The sequence below is a fragment of the Malaya genurostris genome, chromosome 2 (assembly GCF_030247185.1).
Source record: "Malaya genurostris strain Urasoe2022 chromosome 2, Malgen_1.1, whole genome shotgun sequence".
Lineage (NCBI taxonomy): Eukaryota > Metazoa > Arthropoda > Insecta > Diptera > Culicidae > Malaya > Malaya genurostris.
The window spans coordinates 318430563-318447604 of record NC_080571.1 but is presented as its reverse complement, the minus strand read 5'-3'; the positions used below and the strand labels follow the sequence as shown (position 1 = coordinate 318447604).

At 40.9% G+C, this 17042-nt stretch overlaps 1 protein-coding gene across 3 annotated transcripts in view; it reads right to left on the bottom strand.

Annotated features, from left to right (window-relative positions):
• Nucleotides 1-2672: 2672 nt before the first annotated feature.
• Nucleotides 2673-17042, bottom strand: part of LOC131431246 (very long-chain-fatty-acid--CoA ligase bubblegum) — an 89951-nt gene continuing 75581 nt past the window's right edge. For all 3 annotated transcript variants that reach the window (XM_058596847.1, XM_058596848.1, XM_058596846.1), the window contains exons 5-10: nt 16614-16715; nt 16146-16546; nt 15632-16082; nt 15306-15575; nt 15127-15247; nt 2673-3225 (exon numbers count right to left, since the gene is read on the bottom strand). In XM_058596847.1, the coding sequence (XP_058452830.1) occupies nt 3152-3225; nt 15127-15247; nt 15306-15575; nt 15632-16082; nt 16146-16546; nt 16614-16715 (1419 nt within the window). In that variant the 3' untranslated portion in view covers nt 2673-3151. The remainder of the gene's footprint in view (nt 3226-15126; nt 15248-15305; nt 15576-15631; nt 16083-16145; nt 16547-16613; nt 16716-17042) is intronic.

Sequence of the window (17042 nt, the reverse complement as noted above, 5' to 3'; positions counted from 1 at the left end):
CTTTTTTTTCTTTCTTTATTCAGTTATTAGTTTTAGCAAAAAATTATTAGTTGTAGTAAAAATATATAGATTGTCATGAAATTTGGTATTGGGTCAACTAGAGGCTTGATCAGCTGGCCAATTCAAGCCAAAAAGAAAGGTCCCTATGCTTGCAGCTGAACGGCAATGAACACTTTTCCAGTGACGAATAGTTTCGTTTTCATGCCACAACTGCGAATCGTTTGTCAATTCATGGTCTTTTTCGCAAACTTGTCAACAAACACGAACTTGAATTTTCCCCTCGTAAAGTCTCAGTGCCAAACTGTCACGACACCATGGCTCATTCAATGTGCACATGTTTTTCACTCAACTTCGGTTTTTGCAAAGTACTTCGAAATTTAAAAATGATTTGCGATCAAATGTCTGCGAACAGTTCCGTACGATATATTAAAACCTTTTTTGGTCAATTTTGAAGCACCTTCGCGCAACGTGATGTCGGATTCTTAAAAAAACCCGATCACAAATCCCATTTTCGTCTTTTTCCGACAATACACCGACAGAGCCGCGGTTCGAAAAGTCGTCGACATTTTTCACCTCTCTAAAACGATTCTCCCACTTACTCACAAACTGTTTCAACTTTTGCACGTATTTCGCCGCGGCAGCTTGGGTCGTTTTGGGACCTTTCGGGTGCGAGCACAAAAAAACTGCTTCGTACGCGTACGCGGTACTCATTTTGGAAAAATGCTGAGATCGAATTCTAAACAATAGTCAGCTGATTTATTCTCGCATTGCATGGAGGACGCTACTGTCATCAGTGTTCCTCTTTACCGATCGCGAGTAATCGTGAGCACGCTCTTATGCAGCAGACTGTACAAAACGCAACATGCGTTATCTTCAAGTTTTAAGCATTATATACCCTTTAGTTTATAAAAATCGTTTTCAAATTCTTTTCTATTCATTTTTATTCCATTATTCCAAGATTTTCCTACGATTTAGTAGCATCGATGATCTCGTCGTGCGAGGAAAATTTTATATTTTTGAGTCATCTTTTGAGGTATGGGAATTCATATTGAAAAAATAAATTTATCTTCGTGGGAAACCGTTTCAAAGTGATTTTCGGCCTTCAATCGCAACAATGAAGCGCAGTAATACTCTCTGTTGATTGTTTTCTCGTTTTCGAGGTAGTCCAAGAAAACTTTGTCATGACAATACCAGAAAACCACGCCGGCTTGGCCTCTGGCGTATAATTATGGATCTAGGTTTCATCAACAGTCACCAATCAACGCAAAAAGTCCATCTAATTCTGCATCCGAATGGCCAAACACGCTCCCGAAGTGTGCTCGCGTTCGTGGTTTTGGTCCGGAATCAGCACTTGTTTCCCTTTGACTGATCGTTACTGAGTTTAGATTATTTCAAACAAACACTTTTAACGAAACTGTGTTGGTTTCTCACTTAGCAACGGGGATCTTTTCAAACCTGATATAAAACCCGATTTTTAGTTCAACAATGTTGAAACTAGGTTCGAAACTAGCTTTAAACAAACGATTTGACAGCAGTTAGGGTGGAAACTGAGTTAGGTTTGGCATCAAGCGAAAATGATATATACATTTATGGATTTGACCTCAGTTGAGGTTGAAACTGAATTAGATTTTGTTTCATGTGAAAATAATATTAGTGAGGTGAATAGTGACCGTTTGCCAATACTTGTAATCGAATCAAACAAATTCTTTTGTTGAAGCTAACAAATCCTTTTGAGCATACTGATTTCTCCATTTATGCAAAAATACTTCCAAATAATTTTCAAGCACAACATTTATTCAGTAAAAATGTGAAGCAAGAAAATTGGGAGTAAACCGAAAACTGCAGCCTTGCAATGAATTGTAGAAGTTTTATTGGATCTCAACTGCTCGTGGCATTCAACTTCGCCCATGGAAACTTCGAAGTACACATTTCAACTGATATCAATTATATGTCTAAATTACTGCGAAGATTTCCACAAGCATTACATTTAGTACCAAAAATTAAAAGCAAAGTTGCTTCTATTAGTACAATATGCCATATGCCAACTCAGCCCATTTCCCGGGGAACGGGAAAGCCGACTAGTTTCAAAGATTTTCACAAAAGCAAAGATTAATATTTCACTAATAGCTGGCAGGGCCGAAAAGTTCACCGATAGGTTCCACGCATAAGGCCCAAGAATTTTCACTCCGCTGCACACACACACAGCCTTGATAAATCTGTTGCCAACCACCTTGAAGAGAATATTCGGAAGCGAGAACTTAGTTGATGTGATGAATTCCAAATGCACTAGTTTGTGCATCACTCGAGGGGGGCTTTCATTGTCACATGGCACTGCCGGAATGCAAAGTCGCACCGGGTGATGAGATCAAATCTAGATAAATACAAACGTACACAAAATCAACTAACTTGACTAATTTATGTGAACTGCTAAAATGATAACGAATGCCAAGCTCCACCTAAGGATGTAGCACCTATGCGGCGCAGAAGTGTAAGTTTCCACACTCACTATCCTCCGGTTTGAAAGTTTTCCGTTCCACTCGGGCGAAGGCAAAAGTTCTCCGGAGGCTGTGCTCGCATAACAACCCTAAAACTTCCGCAGAAGAACTGCTAAATCACTTTTTGCCGCAGGCCATTGAGGCGTTCTCATTATTTCCCCATAAAACTTGAATGACTTATAACAAAATTGATTTTATTCAATTAACAGCTACTCTTCTCTGCTACCGGTAGGTCTTCGTTTTTGTTTTTTTTTTATCACTTACGACGCTCGGTCGAACTCATCACGCTAGAAAACCCTAACATGGCTCTAATGAGGTAATTATTACAATCTAAAAGCTGGAATCTATAGGACCTTCATTCTCGACTCGGGGCCTCCCTTCCGCAGGAACTCATTGAGTCTAAGTAATATCGTCATCCTGCCGTCGCCTAACGAGTGTCTTTAAGTCCCTTGTGTGATTGCGTTTGGTTATGGTTTTTTTTTCTTCAATAGCTCAACTAATTGATCGAACAAGTACGTGAACAAGACTGCAACGATCTCTAACGATAAACAACAAAAAATAATAATAACAAACAGTAACTTTCGCTAACAATTACATAGCATCCATGCGCCCGAACACAGGCGCAGACAGTAAGTGGGGAATGGGTATGTCTAGTGTTAGGCATAGAACTTCTCAACGATATCCTTGTACTTTTCCAGTACAACGTTGCGTTTCACTTTCAGAGTTGGACCTGCGAAGAGGGAGAGAGAGAGAAAAAACGAAACAATCATTCAAGTTGGTTTAATCGTTTTTGTTTTAAACTGACATGGGTTAGAAGTAAGGAAATTTGGATGTACATTGGAATCATCAATAATTGATAGTCTGGTGTTCTTCAGTATTTTATAGCTATCACAAGTAAGGGGGCCTAGCCGACCGAGCTTTATGTCTACCAAAACCGATATAATAAATTTTTCCCTCGATCGTACCACGCTGTGTCGCTCGCTGTGCACTGTTGTAAAAATTAGAATGGAAAAATGGCAATGTCGGAAGTGTGCCACATATTGTGCTACACACAATGACAACGGATGTGTTATTATTGATCAATGTTTTCAGGTACTATTATGTGCAGAAGTGTGAGTGGCACACTGAACTAAGTATCCCGCAGCCCTTCATAACAACCGAGCTCTGGATTATAATGATTGAGGGCTCATGTTTATTGTGCAATAGTCAAAATGACAACAAAAAACCTGTTTTCATCCACCTAGTGGTGTAATGATGCCTTTCTCATGTATAATATTGTGGTATTGTATTCAAATATGTTTTCTTCGATTTTTGAAAGAAACAAAGAGATTGTTTGTGCATTAACTAGTATAACATACAGAATAAAACAGTGCTTTGATTGCGTAGGTCAATTTTAAGAAAACGAAGTGGGTTCACAACGTTACATACAAACTCTACTAGTACGCACTCTAAATTACGATTTAAATGTTTGTTGCATCCGAAAATATGCAGTAATTTTTGGTAGGACCATAAGAACTTTCAATTGACTCTAAGATTGGGAATAACGGTTTACAGTCCAGTTTATAACATTTTTTACGTTTTTTGTTTCGCCGGTTTAAGTGACGGTGTACAATATTTAACACACTTTACCCTATAACTCCGGAACCGGAAGTCCGATCCGTATGAAATTCAGGAATTCCGTATGGGACTGGGAGACCTTTGATTTGAATCTAAGTTTGTGGAAATCGGTCAACCCATCGCTGAGAAAAGTGAGTGAGATCCATTTTGGTATATATGACCACATTTTGGTATATATGATCACTACTTCCGGAACCGGATACCGGGAACCAGGATACTCGGAATCGGTTTGATTAGTTACCTACTGATAATGACTATCGATTTGTGTAGTTTTGAGACCAGTTTAGAATTTTTTTTACGTTTTTTGTTTCGCCGGTTTAAGTGACGGTGTACAATATTTAACACACTTTACCCTATAACTCCGGAACCGGAAGTCGGATCCGAATGAAATTCAGGAATTCCGTATGGGACTGGGAGACCTTTGATTTGAATCTAAGTTTGTGGAAATCGGTCAACCCATCGCTGAGAAAAGTGAGTGAGATCCATTTTGGTATATATGACCACATTTTGGTATATATGATCACTACTTCCGGAACCGGATACCGGGAACCAGGATACTCGGAATCGGTTTGATTAGTTACCTACAGATAATGACTATCGATTTGTGTAGTTTTGAGACCAGTTTAGAATTTTTTTTACGTTTTTTGTTTCGCCGGTTTAAGTGACGGTGTACAATATTGAACACACTTTACCCTATAACTCCGGAACCGGAAGTCGGATCCGAATGAAATTCAGGAATTCCGTATGGGACTGGGAGACCTTTCATTTGAATCTAAGTTTGTGGAAATCGGTTTAACTGTCGCTGAGAAAAGTGAGTGAGATCCATTTTGGTATATATGACCACTATTTCCGGTACTTCCGGAACCAGATACCGGGAACCAGGATAGCCAGAATCGGTTTGTTTAGTTGCCTACTGATAATGACTATCGATTTGTGTAGTTACTTCACTGAAATATGTAACTAAAACTAAATTTCTGTTTGAGCTGTTAGTAGAATATTCTCACTAATAGTACTGTTGTTGTACCGTTGAATTCCACTATGTCACGTCATTACACTCTCACAAAGTCACTATTTTCACAGTCACTATTTTTCCGAAAGTGTATCAAACGTTATAATACAGATACGTATTTAATAAACTTATAAAACCGATACACTGAAGAAGGATTCAAATAGCATTCCAAAAGCCCGATCGTGGAAAACATGAGAAAAATACATTTTAAATTACGCGAAATGACGATTATCTGAAGGCAGGATGATCTTAAACAACGGGTGAACATCCATCAAAACAACGGAGCTAAGCTCATGGCAACAACGTGGAAAAAGTCACCCTCATATAACTTCTTCTTTTTATTTAGAAAAAGTTTGAGAATTTTCGTGGACGAAACATTTGCCAGATGGAAAATTGTTCACTATTATTTATTAAATTGGAATCAGGGTCATTTCACCGAAAACCATTTCGCCGAAAGCCGTTTCGCCGAATACCATTTCACCGAGAGCGTTATTTCGCCGAATTGCATTTCGCCGAATGCCATTTGGCCAAATGCCATTTCGCCGAAAGAGTAATTTCGTCGGCTGCGCTACATCAAGTATACAGGAGACATGATCCTTTCGGCGAAATGACTCTTTCGGTGAAATTACCCTTTGCCGAAACGACTTATGTAAAATTTTTGTAAAGCACTTGGCCCACACAATTAGGGTCATTTTGCCTCTAAAAACATGGAACAATAACTTTGACTACTTTTCCATATAGTTGCAAATGCTAATTTAAGAAAAATGAAGCATTGACAAAGATGTTCACTGGTTAATTAATTAAAATCGTCTTCCTCACTCTAGAAAATTACTATGGAACGAAAATACAAAATTTACATATAACAGAGACATAATTGGTTTGTGGTTATTTTTCCAGATATGATTGAACCATTACTACCAAAATTTTATATTTAGTAATCTATTGTTATGACGGACTTTCAGTTTCATTAAAAGTCCAGTGAAAAAAATTAGTAACTTCTGAGAAAAGTAAGAGGTGCATTTTGCCTTTGGGGTACGTTTTACCCCATCTTCCACTATGTTGCCTGAGCATACGTTTCCATATTAAGAGTAAGCCTATTTTTACGAAGTCGATTCGTAAAAAACTATTACGTTATTTAGAATTTACTTCGTTAAAAATAGTTCACGTTATTTGAATTTACTTCGTAAAAAGAGTTACGTAAATGAAGGTCACGTAAAAAATGGTTTACGTAAACGGAGGTTTGGGTGTACTGCTAGTTCAAAAATATAAGAAGATTTTGATTAGTGTTCTGTTTCGCCGAGCATTTCGAATCTGATTTTTCAACTAAGATGAATAATTTCAGATGAAAATTTGTGAAAAAATCTCCTTATATTCAATTCAAATCGGGATCAAGAGCTGTTCACCTCGATGAGTAAAGCATTTCGTTCTAATTGAATTTCTTCATATGCCAAAATGAAAGACTCGCTGAGTATTTCAAGGAATTGGAATTTACATATATCTTTCTAACTAACACTGAATAATTATTCTCAAGTTCCAGATCGTTTTCGCATATATTATCGAAACATTACAAAATTTCATGGACGTTTATTTTGTTCTCGATTTCAAGATCGACGAATGAGTTGCACATGGTGACATGTGCGGAAAAAAATAGTTAGTTTTTTCAAGTAAATCGAAGTAAATCGAAAATATTTAAATTTGAACGGCGGTCAAACTGCAGTTCTATCGTGGGAATTAGAAAAGAGCATTGATGGACAAACCATTTGTGCCCTTGTAAAATCCTTTGAAAGTTTTCAAATCACATTCGAACATTGCGTTTACAGATTAAGGTTTGATTATTCGAGATATTCCAACGTTGCACTTTATTTGCAAACATGTGTCTACGAATTGTTCCAAATTATATGTTCATTCGATTTCAATTCACACTCTACGTGAAGAGTCAAAGTTTGTATCGAAGTGTGCTTTAAAGGCTTTTAGCCAGGTGAATTGTACTCTAATGCTTAGTCGCGTTTTCTGCTGATTGACTAATAAGAGTTGCTTCGGAAATAGTATTGAGAATTGATACCATTCCAATTCTAACTGAACTGTTAGCCACCATTGCCAGCAGGCGCATCTCCATCGTTCACAGGGAAGAATGAAAGATAAGGAGGAGAGGAAATGTTGATGCGTTACCTACTTTCCGGAAGGACGACGACTCATTCGGTGTCACGAAGATGAAGATTTGAGTAGGTATGAGGTCTACACACTTAAATTGGATTCCCAATCTCGGTAGGTGATTTTTTCAGTAAAAATAACGTTTAATCACAGCGGTACCTTGACGTACTGCTATCAACATTAGTTTATTCGTGCTGATATGTCAGTAGAGTTAAAATTTTCGGTAGTTCGACTGTTCAAAAATCGTTAAAAGATGGTAAAAAATTGCGGAATAAGCGATACAACCATGTTATAAGATTGAACCATTCGTAACCGAATGTTCGAAGTGAGCACACGCGTTTTTTTAACAATCGACATCGGTAAGACGAAGGTGCCTATCACAGCAGAGGCTGTAGTATAGGCATTAAATAAAAGTGATAAAAAGTAGCATCCCCGCAAGTGAGTTCTGTCTGTGCACCGGTATCAACAGTAGACGCTATTGTGCTATCATCGGGCAGCAGTTATTTCTATTGTTTGCTACCCGCATCGCAGCAGCCAAATCCTGAGTCAAGGTCACGCTGAAGCACAACGAAGGAGTGAAGGAGCAACTCACCTAACAGCTTACCGTGACATACTGTTAAGTATTTTCTCAAACTTTTTCTTTCAACTTTTACTATTCATATATTTTCTTTTCATTTTATTTCTTTCTTTCTCATTTCAAGTGCGGGAGACTTCTTTACTCCCGCACTTTAAATATGAATATTGATGACAGTGGGGGTGTCTCGGAGGAGGGCGAAGCTGAACGAATGAACGAAGAACATTTAGAGGCTGAGTTTGCTTCCGAGATGCCATCTACCCCTCCTATACCATCTCCCCCTCCGATACCATCTCCCTCTCCGATACCATCTCCCTCTCCGATGCCTCCATCTCCCTCTAAGATATTGCCTGCCCGCCAAAAAGTTTACCAAGACGATGGCTCGGGGGGTCCGTGGGTGGTATACTTCCGGCCCAAATTAAAGTCTCTCAGAGTTTTAAATATTGCTCGGGACCTGGAAAAACATTACTCGGCAATAAAAACAATAGATAAGGTTTCGCCAAACAAGTTACGCGTTGTTGTGTCCGACCTGAAGCAAGCAAACGCGATTGCTACCAGCGAGTTGTTCACGAAGGAGTACCGCGTGTACGTCCCGTCTCATGTGGTGGAGATCGACGGTGTGGTCCGTGACGAAAGTCTGACAATCGAAGATCTGATGAAGGACGGGGTAGGCCGTTTCAAAAACCCCGACCTTCAACCAGTGAAAATTTTGGAGTGCAAGCAATTGCACTCAAAATCGATAGATGGTAAATTTTACCAATCGGACTCATTTCGCGTGACTTTTGCCGGATCTGCACTTCCAAATTATTTGGTAGTGAGTGGAGTTCGTCTACCTGTTCGGCTGTATGTACCGCGGGTAATGCATTGCACAAGCTGCAAACAGTTAGGTCATACGGCAACCTATTGTTGCAACAAACTGCGATGCGGCAAATGCGGAGAGGCCCATGAGGACGATCTCTGCAGAAGAGCAGTGGAAAAGTGTTGCTACTGCGGGGAGAATCCTCATGATCTTTCGGTGTGCCCTACGTACATACAGCGTGCGGAGAAATTGAAGCGATCCGTGAAAGAACGTTCCAAACGTTCTTATGCGGAAATCTTAAAAAGAACCACTCCATCGACCCCTGAGAACCCGTTTGCAATCTTGCCAGTTGAAGAGGATACCTCTGACGACCCAGGCGAAGGACCTTCCTACACACAGGTTGAAGGAAGCAGGAAAAGACAAAATCTGGCTTCTCCCAAGCTTCCTCGTAAAGGCCTCAGACTGTCCTCTTCGTCACAAAAGAACCAAACGGAAACAAAAAGTGCTGACTCAAAACCGAAGCAAACACCTCCTGGGTTCAAAAAACTTAGGGATGATAAGGAGTACCCAGCACTTCCTGGGGCATCAAAAAACCCGAATGACCCCAAAGCACAACCAGAAAATCCAACAAACGCTGGATTATTGAAATTTTCTGATATCGTGGACTGGATATTAACAGCCTTCAATATTACTGATCCTCTGAGAAGCTTCCTAACTGCTCTACTGCCAACAGTAAGGACATTTTTAAAACAGTTGACTGAACAATGGCCCCTCCTTGCAGCGATCGTATCTTTTGATGGATAATTTACCACTGAGAATCGAAGATATGATCATTGTGCTTCAGTGGAATTGCAGAAGTATCATCCCAAAACTTGATTCTTTCAAACACTTAATACATACTCATAATTGCGATGTATTCTCCTTGAGTGAAACTTGGCTTACTTCTAACATCAACCTCGACTTCCATAATTTTAACATAATCCACCTGGACCGAGAAGACTCTTATGGAGGGGTACTTTTAGGGATTAAAAAGTGCTATTCATTTTATCGTATTAACCTCCCCTCGACACCGGGAATTGAAGTTGTTGCTTGCCAAATTAATATTAAAGGCAAAGATCTATGTATAGCTTCTATCTACATTCCTCCCAGAGTCTCGATAGGGCATCGTCGGCTTGCAGACATCATAGAACTTCTTCCTTCACCGCGGCTGGTTTTAGGGGACTTTAACTCGCATGGTACAGGATGGGGCTGCTTATATGATGATAATCGTTCTTCGTTAATCCAAGATCTGTGTGACAACTTCAATTTGACAATTCTAAACACGGGAGAAATGACACGGAACCCTAGACCGCCAGCACAACCAAGTGCGCTGGATTTATCCCTTTGCTCGACTTCGCTACAGTTAGATTGCAAGTGGAAGGTAATCTGTGATCCTCACGGTAGCGATCACTTGCCGATCATAGTTTCTATCACCAACCGTGGAAGACCATCGGAAACAATCAATGTTTCGTACGATTTCACACGAAACATTGATTGGAAACGTTACGCGAGCTCGATATCTGAGAAACTAGAAACATCACAGGAGCTTCCTCCGGAGGAAGAGTATACATTTTTGGCTGGCTTGATTCTTGACACCGCAATTCAAGCTCAGACGAAACGAGTACCTAGCGCGCAAACTAGTATGCGTTCTCCCAACCCATGGTGGGACAAAGAGTGCTCAGAGCTGAAAACGAAAAAAGCTTCAGCCTTCATCTCGTTTAGAAAGAACGGAACTCCAGATAATTATCGGAAATACGCGGCGTTAGAATTTCAAATGAAAAGTCTTATTAAAGCTAAGAAACGCGGTTACTGGCGAAGGTTTGTTGACGGATTAACGAGAGAAACAGCAATGAACACTCTTTGGAATACGGCCCGTCGCATGCGCAATCGAAATCACGCGAACGAAAGCGAGGAATATTCTAACCGCTGGATATTTGATTTCGCTAAGAAAGTATGTCCTGATTCTGTTCCGGAACAGAAGATATCCCGCGTCGCGACATTGAATACAAACGAAACACCGTTTTCGATGGTAGAGTTCTCACTTGCGCTCTTGTCGTGTAACAATAGAGCCCCGGGGTTAGACAGAATTAAATTCAACTTGTTGAAAAATCTGCCCGACTCTGCCAAAAGGCGCTTGTTGAATTTATTCAACAAGTTCCTCGAGGGTAATATTGTCCCACACGAATGGAGAGAAGTGAGAGTTATTACTATTCAAAAACCTGGAAAACCAGCCTCCGATCACAATTCGTATCGGCCGATTGCTATGCTTTCCTGTATCCGGAAATTGTTGGAGAAAATGATTCTCTTCCGTCTAGACAATTGGGTCGAAACAAATGGATTGCTTTCAGGTACACAATTTGGGTTCCGCAGGGGCAAAGGAACGAACGATTGTCTAGCGTTGCTCTCAACACAAATTCAAATGGCATTTGCTCGTAAAGAACAAATGGCATCAGTTTTCCTCGACATCAAGGGGGCATTCGATTCAGTTTCCATTAACGTTCTATCTGAGAAGTTGCATCAGCATGGTCTTTCACCAGTTTTGAACAACTTTTTATATAATCTATTGTCCGAGAAACACATGCATTTTGAGCATGGTGATTTGACGACAAAGCGATTCAGTTACATGGGTCTTCCTCAGGGCTCATGCTTAAGCCCCCTTCTATACAACTTTTACGTAAATAACATTGATGAATGTATCAACACATCTTGCACGCTAAGACAACTTGCCGACGACAGTGTTGTGTCTATTATAGGACCCAAAGCTGCCGATCTCCAAGGACCATTGCAAGATACCCTCGACAACTTGTCGACATGGGCTTTTCAAATGGGTATCGAGTTCTCTACGGAGAAAACTGAGCTGGTTGTATTTTCAAGGAAGCGAGAACCTGCGCAATTACAGCTTCAACTAGGGGGTGAAACCATAGCTCAGGTTTTCACATTTAAATATCTCGGGGTCTGGTTCGATTCCAAAGGTACCTGGGGATGTCACATTAGGTATTTGAAACGAAAATGCCTACAGAGAATCAATTTCCTTCGTACAATAACCGGAACTTGGTGGGGCTCTCACCCAGGAGACCTGATCAGGTTGTACAAAACGACGATATTGTCAGTAATGGAATATGGATGTTTCTGTTTCCGCTCCGCTACGAATATTCATTTCATTAAACTGGAAAGAATTCAGTATCGTTGTTTACGTATTGCCTTGGGTTGCATGCAATCAACCCATACGATGAGTCTTGAAGTGCTGGCGGGCGTCTTACCGTTGAAAAACAGGTTCTGGGATCTCTCATATCGACTGCTAATCCGATGCGACATTTTGAATCCGATGGTGATAGAAAACTTTGAAAAGCTCGTCGAGCTTAATTCACAAACCCGTTTTATGTCCTTGTATTTTGACTACATGGCTCAGAATATAAATCCTTCTTCGTTTGTTCCCAATCGTGTTCATTTTGTGGATACTTCTAATTCTACTGTGTTTTTCAACACATCCATGAAAGAGGAAATTCGTGGAATCCCGGATCCTGTACGCCCTCAAGAGATCCCAAAAATTTTTAATAATAAATTTAAAGAAGTCGACTGTAATAAAATGTTTTACACTGACGGATCATATCTAGACGGGTCCACTGGCTTCGGTATATTCAATGTAAATTTCACCGCTTCCTATAAACTCAGTGATCCAGCTTCAGTTTACGTCGCAGAACTAGCTGCAATTCAGTATACCCTTGAGATCATTGACACTCTGCCCACAGATCACTACTTCATTGTATCGGACAGTCTCAGTTCCATTGAGGCTCTCCGTTCAGTGAAGCCTGGAAAGCACTCACCGTATTTCCTGGGGAAAATACGGGAACAATTGAGTGCTTTATCTGCAAAATCATACCAGATTACCTTGGTTTGGGTCCCCTCACATTGTTCCATACGGGGTAATGAGAGGGCGGACTCGTTAGCCAAGGTGGGCGCACTAGAAGGTGATATCTATGAAAGACCAATCTGCTTCAATGAATTTTTCAGTTGCTGTCGTCAGAAAACTCTAGCCAGCTGGCAGAATACATGGAATAGTGGAACTCTGGGACGATGGTTACACTCAATAGTCCCACAGGTATCGACGAAAGCTTGGTTCCGGGGGTTAGACGTGAGCCGAGACTTTATTCGTGTAATGTCAAGGCTCATGTCTAATCATTATATGTTCAGCGCGCATCTTCGTCGTGTGGGGCTCGCTGAGAGTGGTGTCTGCGTTTGCGGTGAGGGTTATCATGACATCGAACATGTTGTTTGGACATGTGTCGAGTATTGTGATGCCAGGTCCCAACTCATAGGTTCCCTTCGGGCCCGAGGTATACCACCCTTCGTACCAGTCCGCGACGTCTTGGCAACTCGAAATCTTCCTTATATGACTCTCATCTATAACTTCTTGAAAACTATCAATGCTCAAATTTAGTGCTCTCCCTATCTCTTTCTCGTCTACAGCTCTACCGCACTCTTCTTTACGTTGCTGGAAGTATGGCCTGTGTAAACGATGCTTCGGAGCATGCACCTGCCTTGAACTGACTGAGTTGCTGGAAGCTACCCAAAAACGTCACATCAACTAGCTACCCAAAAACGTCACATCAGGAAGCTACCCAAAAACGTCAGAACACACCAACGAAGCATCCCAATCCAGAATAATCTCTTCATTGCTACAAGCTGAAAAACATGAAGATTCATCGAACGCAAAATGTGTCTAAAAGATGTATGCCACAAACCAATGATGTATTCAAATTTCAATTCAATACTGTGTAGGTCCCACCCTCCCTATGTCCCCTTACTAACTGGGGAGTATGCCGCCCCGTAATACGGCATCCCTTTCTCTCCCCCTAACAACAAGACAATCGGCCACGTTAAGCTAAAGCAAATGAGCCTAATAAAAAATTTTATTTGAAAAAAAAAAAAAAAAAAAGATTGAACCACAATTGAAAACAAAAGTATGAAAAACATCAGACAAATCTAATCGACTACACCGTTTCTGTTAAATTGGGAGTCGAATCTCCACACGCTAAGCTTCATTGGGTAATTTTTTCATCTTTTGACGAGTTTAGAAAAGCCTAACTACCGAACATTCTCATTCTGCTGATACACAGCACAAATAAACAATTGCTGACAGCAGTATCGAAAAGTCCCACCAAATACAAATAATAATTTGTATTTGGTACCACTACGATGAAATGTTATTTTCACTGATAAAAATCAGCTACCAAGGTTTGAACAGCTGAGATCGGTAAACTAATTTAAAGTCGTTTTCAATTGAAAACACTCGTGGAATGCTGAATGCTCGATTTGGGCACTTTTTGTGCAGTCGAGCATTCGAAACAGATGGACTGTGTTTCATTGATATGCACCGCATGAAAAAATGCACTTTCGGGGCAATTCGCGGGAAACTATATTGCACCAGTTTTCTTTGCCGAGTAGCAAACGTGCATATTGGTTTGCACAGAAAAGAACAAATAACAGTGCAAACTTTACAAAACCATTTCATTGATCCAACTTCGGCGCAAAATACTGGCACCGAGCTAGTGAAATCAATGAAAAACAATATAAGTGTGCATGATCTCTAGTTCTCGGTAATCACCACCAACTCGGCACGCAAAAGATCGATAATCATGAGTCTATCATGAGCCAGAGACTTCCCGGGCCACTCTCATTGAATAAAACATAGGTTTTTTACTTTTTCCTACGAATCACGCATTCCATCATAAAATAAATAAAAATTCAGTTCTACTTAGTATAGAATCACCACATAATAACAATTATAGATATCATTTAAGGGATCTGCTAAAGAAATTAGTGCTGAAAATATGGCTAAACAACATATTGTCTCATTGTAAGGTTCAGTACTGTCACGTTATTTAAGGAGGGGTAACACAACTGACCGATGTTTATTACACAAATTCGAAGCGTTCTCGTTAAAAGATGGATGTTATTTTCAATCATGTTCATGAATTTCCTCAGGGAAACTAGAAAATTCAATGTAAGCTATCAGTGAATGAAACCCTGATGACACTATTTGTCCATAAAAATAGATTTAACAAAATCTCTATCATGTTTTGTACAAGCGAAACGTCTTGGTAGACATTCCACGGAGTGGGGGAGGCGGGGATCGGAAAAGTCTACAAAAGACTACGAGGGGGTTCGGGGGTTGGGGGAAAGTTCCAATTTTTGGTCTACGTGGTTTATGAACGGCCCCTACATTATTGACCGTTTGAAAATATTTTGCACCCCAGTTAAGTAACGAGTAAACTTTTTCGCTTTTCACGCAACATTGAACCATGATTTTACTCTCAATTTCATTCTGAAAAGCATTATCGTACATTATTCAATAGTGACATTTAAAGCTTCGTGAACTGGAAAAACGTGTTTGAACGTGCTAATATGCAAATAGGCATTTTCAAAATTGTTCAAAGCTTACCAAGCTCACCGCCGGGTACCGAAAATTCAACCGGAAGTAAAGCAAATTTCTGGATTTTTTGAGCATTGGAAATAGCCTTTTTGTTGGCCTTATCGATACCGTCCTGGATTGCTTGCAATACCTAAAACAGTAAAGTTTTGAGTTTAATTCTAAAACCGTCCGCCAACTCGCAAACGTACCTTCGGACAAGGTCCAGCAGCAATAATCTCACTCAGTTTGGTATAGTCCACACCAAGGCCCTTGCACCACGCGATGGTTTCCGAAGTGAGGTCATCCTTTGGTTCGCCCGAGTCTAGATTGATAACTGTCTTCAACGTAATCAGCATGGTCAAGAATTTACGTTTATCACCAACCAGAAAGGCGTTGCTAACCTGCAACAACTCGTTTTTAACCAAATTTTCCACGTGCACCGGTGGAACATTTTCACCACCAGCCGTAATTATCAGTTCCTGTAAATAACAACATTTTAGATAAAAGTGCAACAGCAATAAAACGATTGACAAACTTTAATTCGTCCGGTTATGTACACGTAACCCTGTTCGTCAATGTATCCGATATCTCCGGAGTGCAACCATCCATCTTCGTCAAGAGCATCTTTGGTTTTCTCTTCCTCCCCAACGTATCCCATCAGGATGTTTCGTCCCCGGAAGCACAGCTCACCATGCCCATTCGGATCGGGTTTATCGATACGGGTCTCGCAACCACCAAGAGTTTTGCCGATAGTCGAAAAGTTATAGCTATCGGGTGCAGTCAGTGTATGGGCACCGGATGTTTCCGACATTCCGAACGCATCCATGATCGGCAGATCAAGGCTCATGAAATACTTCTTCACCTCGGGATCCATCGGAGCGGCACCGGAGACAAGTGTGGAGGCTCGACTGAAACCCAAAGCATCCTTCACTTTCGACAGCAGATAATTGCGCACCAGTCGATATTGCCACGAGTTGGTCGGCTTACTGGCATATAAAAAAAAATCGAGTTAATTTATCCATCGGAAAAATTTCTACACCCCGTCTTACCCCTCAATCATGTCCATATAGTGCTGCAGCGTAACGCTTTTAGCCCAACCGGAAATCATCTTTTTCACAGCACCACTCTGCGATCCAATCGCCATCATTTTTTCATAGATTTTTTCATACACCCGTGGAACACCCAGCATTCTGGTTGGTTTTGCTTCCTGCAGTGTGGTGATCAAAGTGCCCTTCATGGCGTCCCGATCGGCAAAGTACACGGTGCAAGCGAACTGCATCGCCAAGAAAATATCCACAATCTGGGCCGCAATGTGACTCAATGGAAGGAAAGAAACTAACACTTCCTCCCCGGTCTGGATCTGGTCTAGACGTTTTCCAATCGTGTACGAATCCCAGGTCAAACTGTCGTGCGACAGCATCACTCCCTTTGGATTTCCAACGGTTCCAGACTGTCAATGGAAACAACAGAATAAGTTTGATCAAATACATTTTTAAAACCACCTGATTACTACTCACCGTATAGACCAGACAGCAGCAACGGTTGATGGCCAAATTTGCCAGACGGGCCTTGTATTCCTCCTCCACATCATCGGTGTTCATCTCTTCCACCTCAGACCACTGGAAACCGTGCCAAAAAGGTAAAAGACGATTATTTTTAGAACCAATGAAAAGTTTCACGACAAACACGACAATCAACAATTGGCATAAGATTGGCTGCCAAGTCCTTCCAGCGATGATTCGGTGCCAATTTGGTACCAAAAACCTCACGCTACCGCACCCCCCACAAAGTGCCCGACCCAGGAACCATACAATCGTACAATCTGCAGAAATCTTCGGCGTGGGAATTCTGTCCCACCAATACAACAGTGCATGGTTATTTATGGTCTCGATAAGACTGACGAGAGGGTCGTCCAACCAAGTCTACGGGGAAAAAAAGGCAGGAAA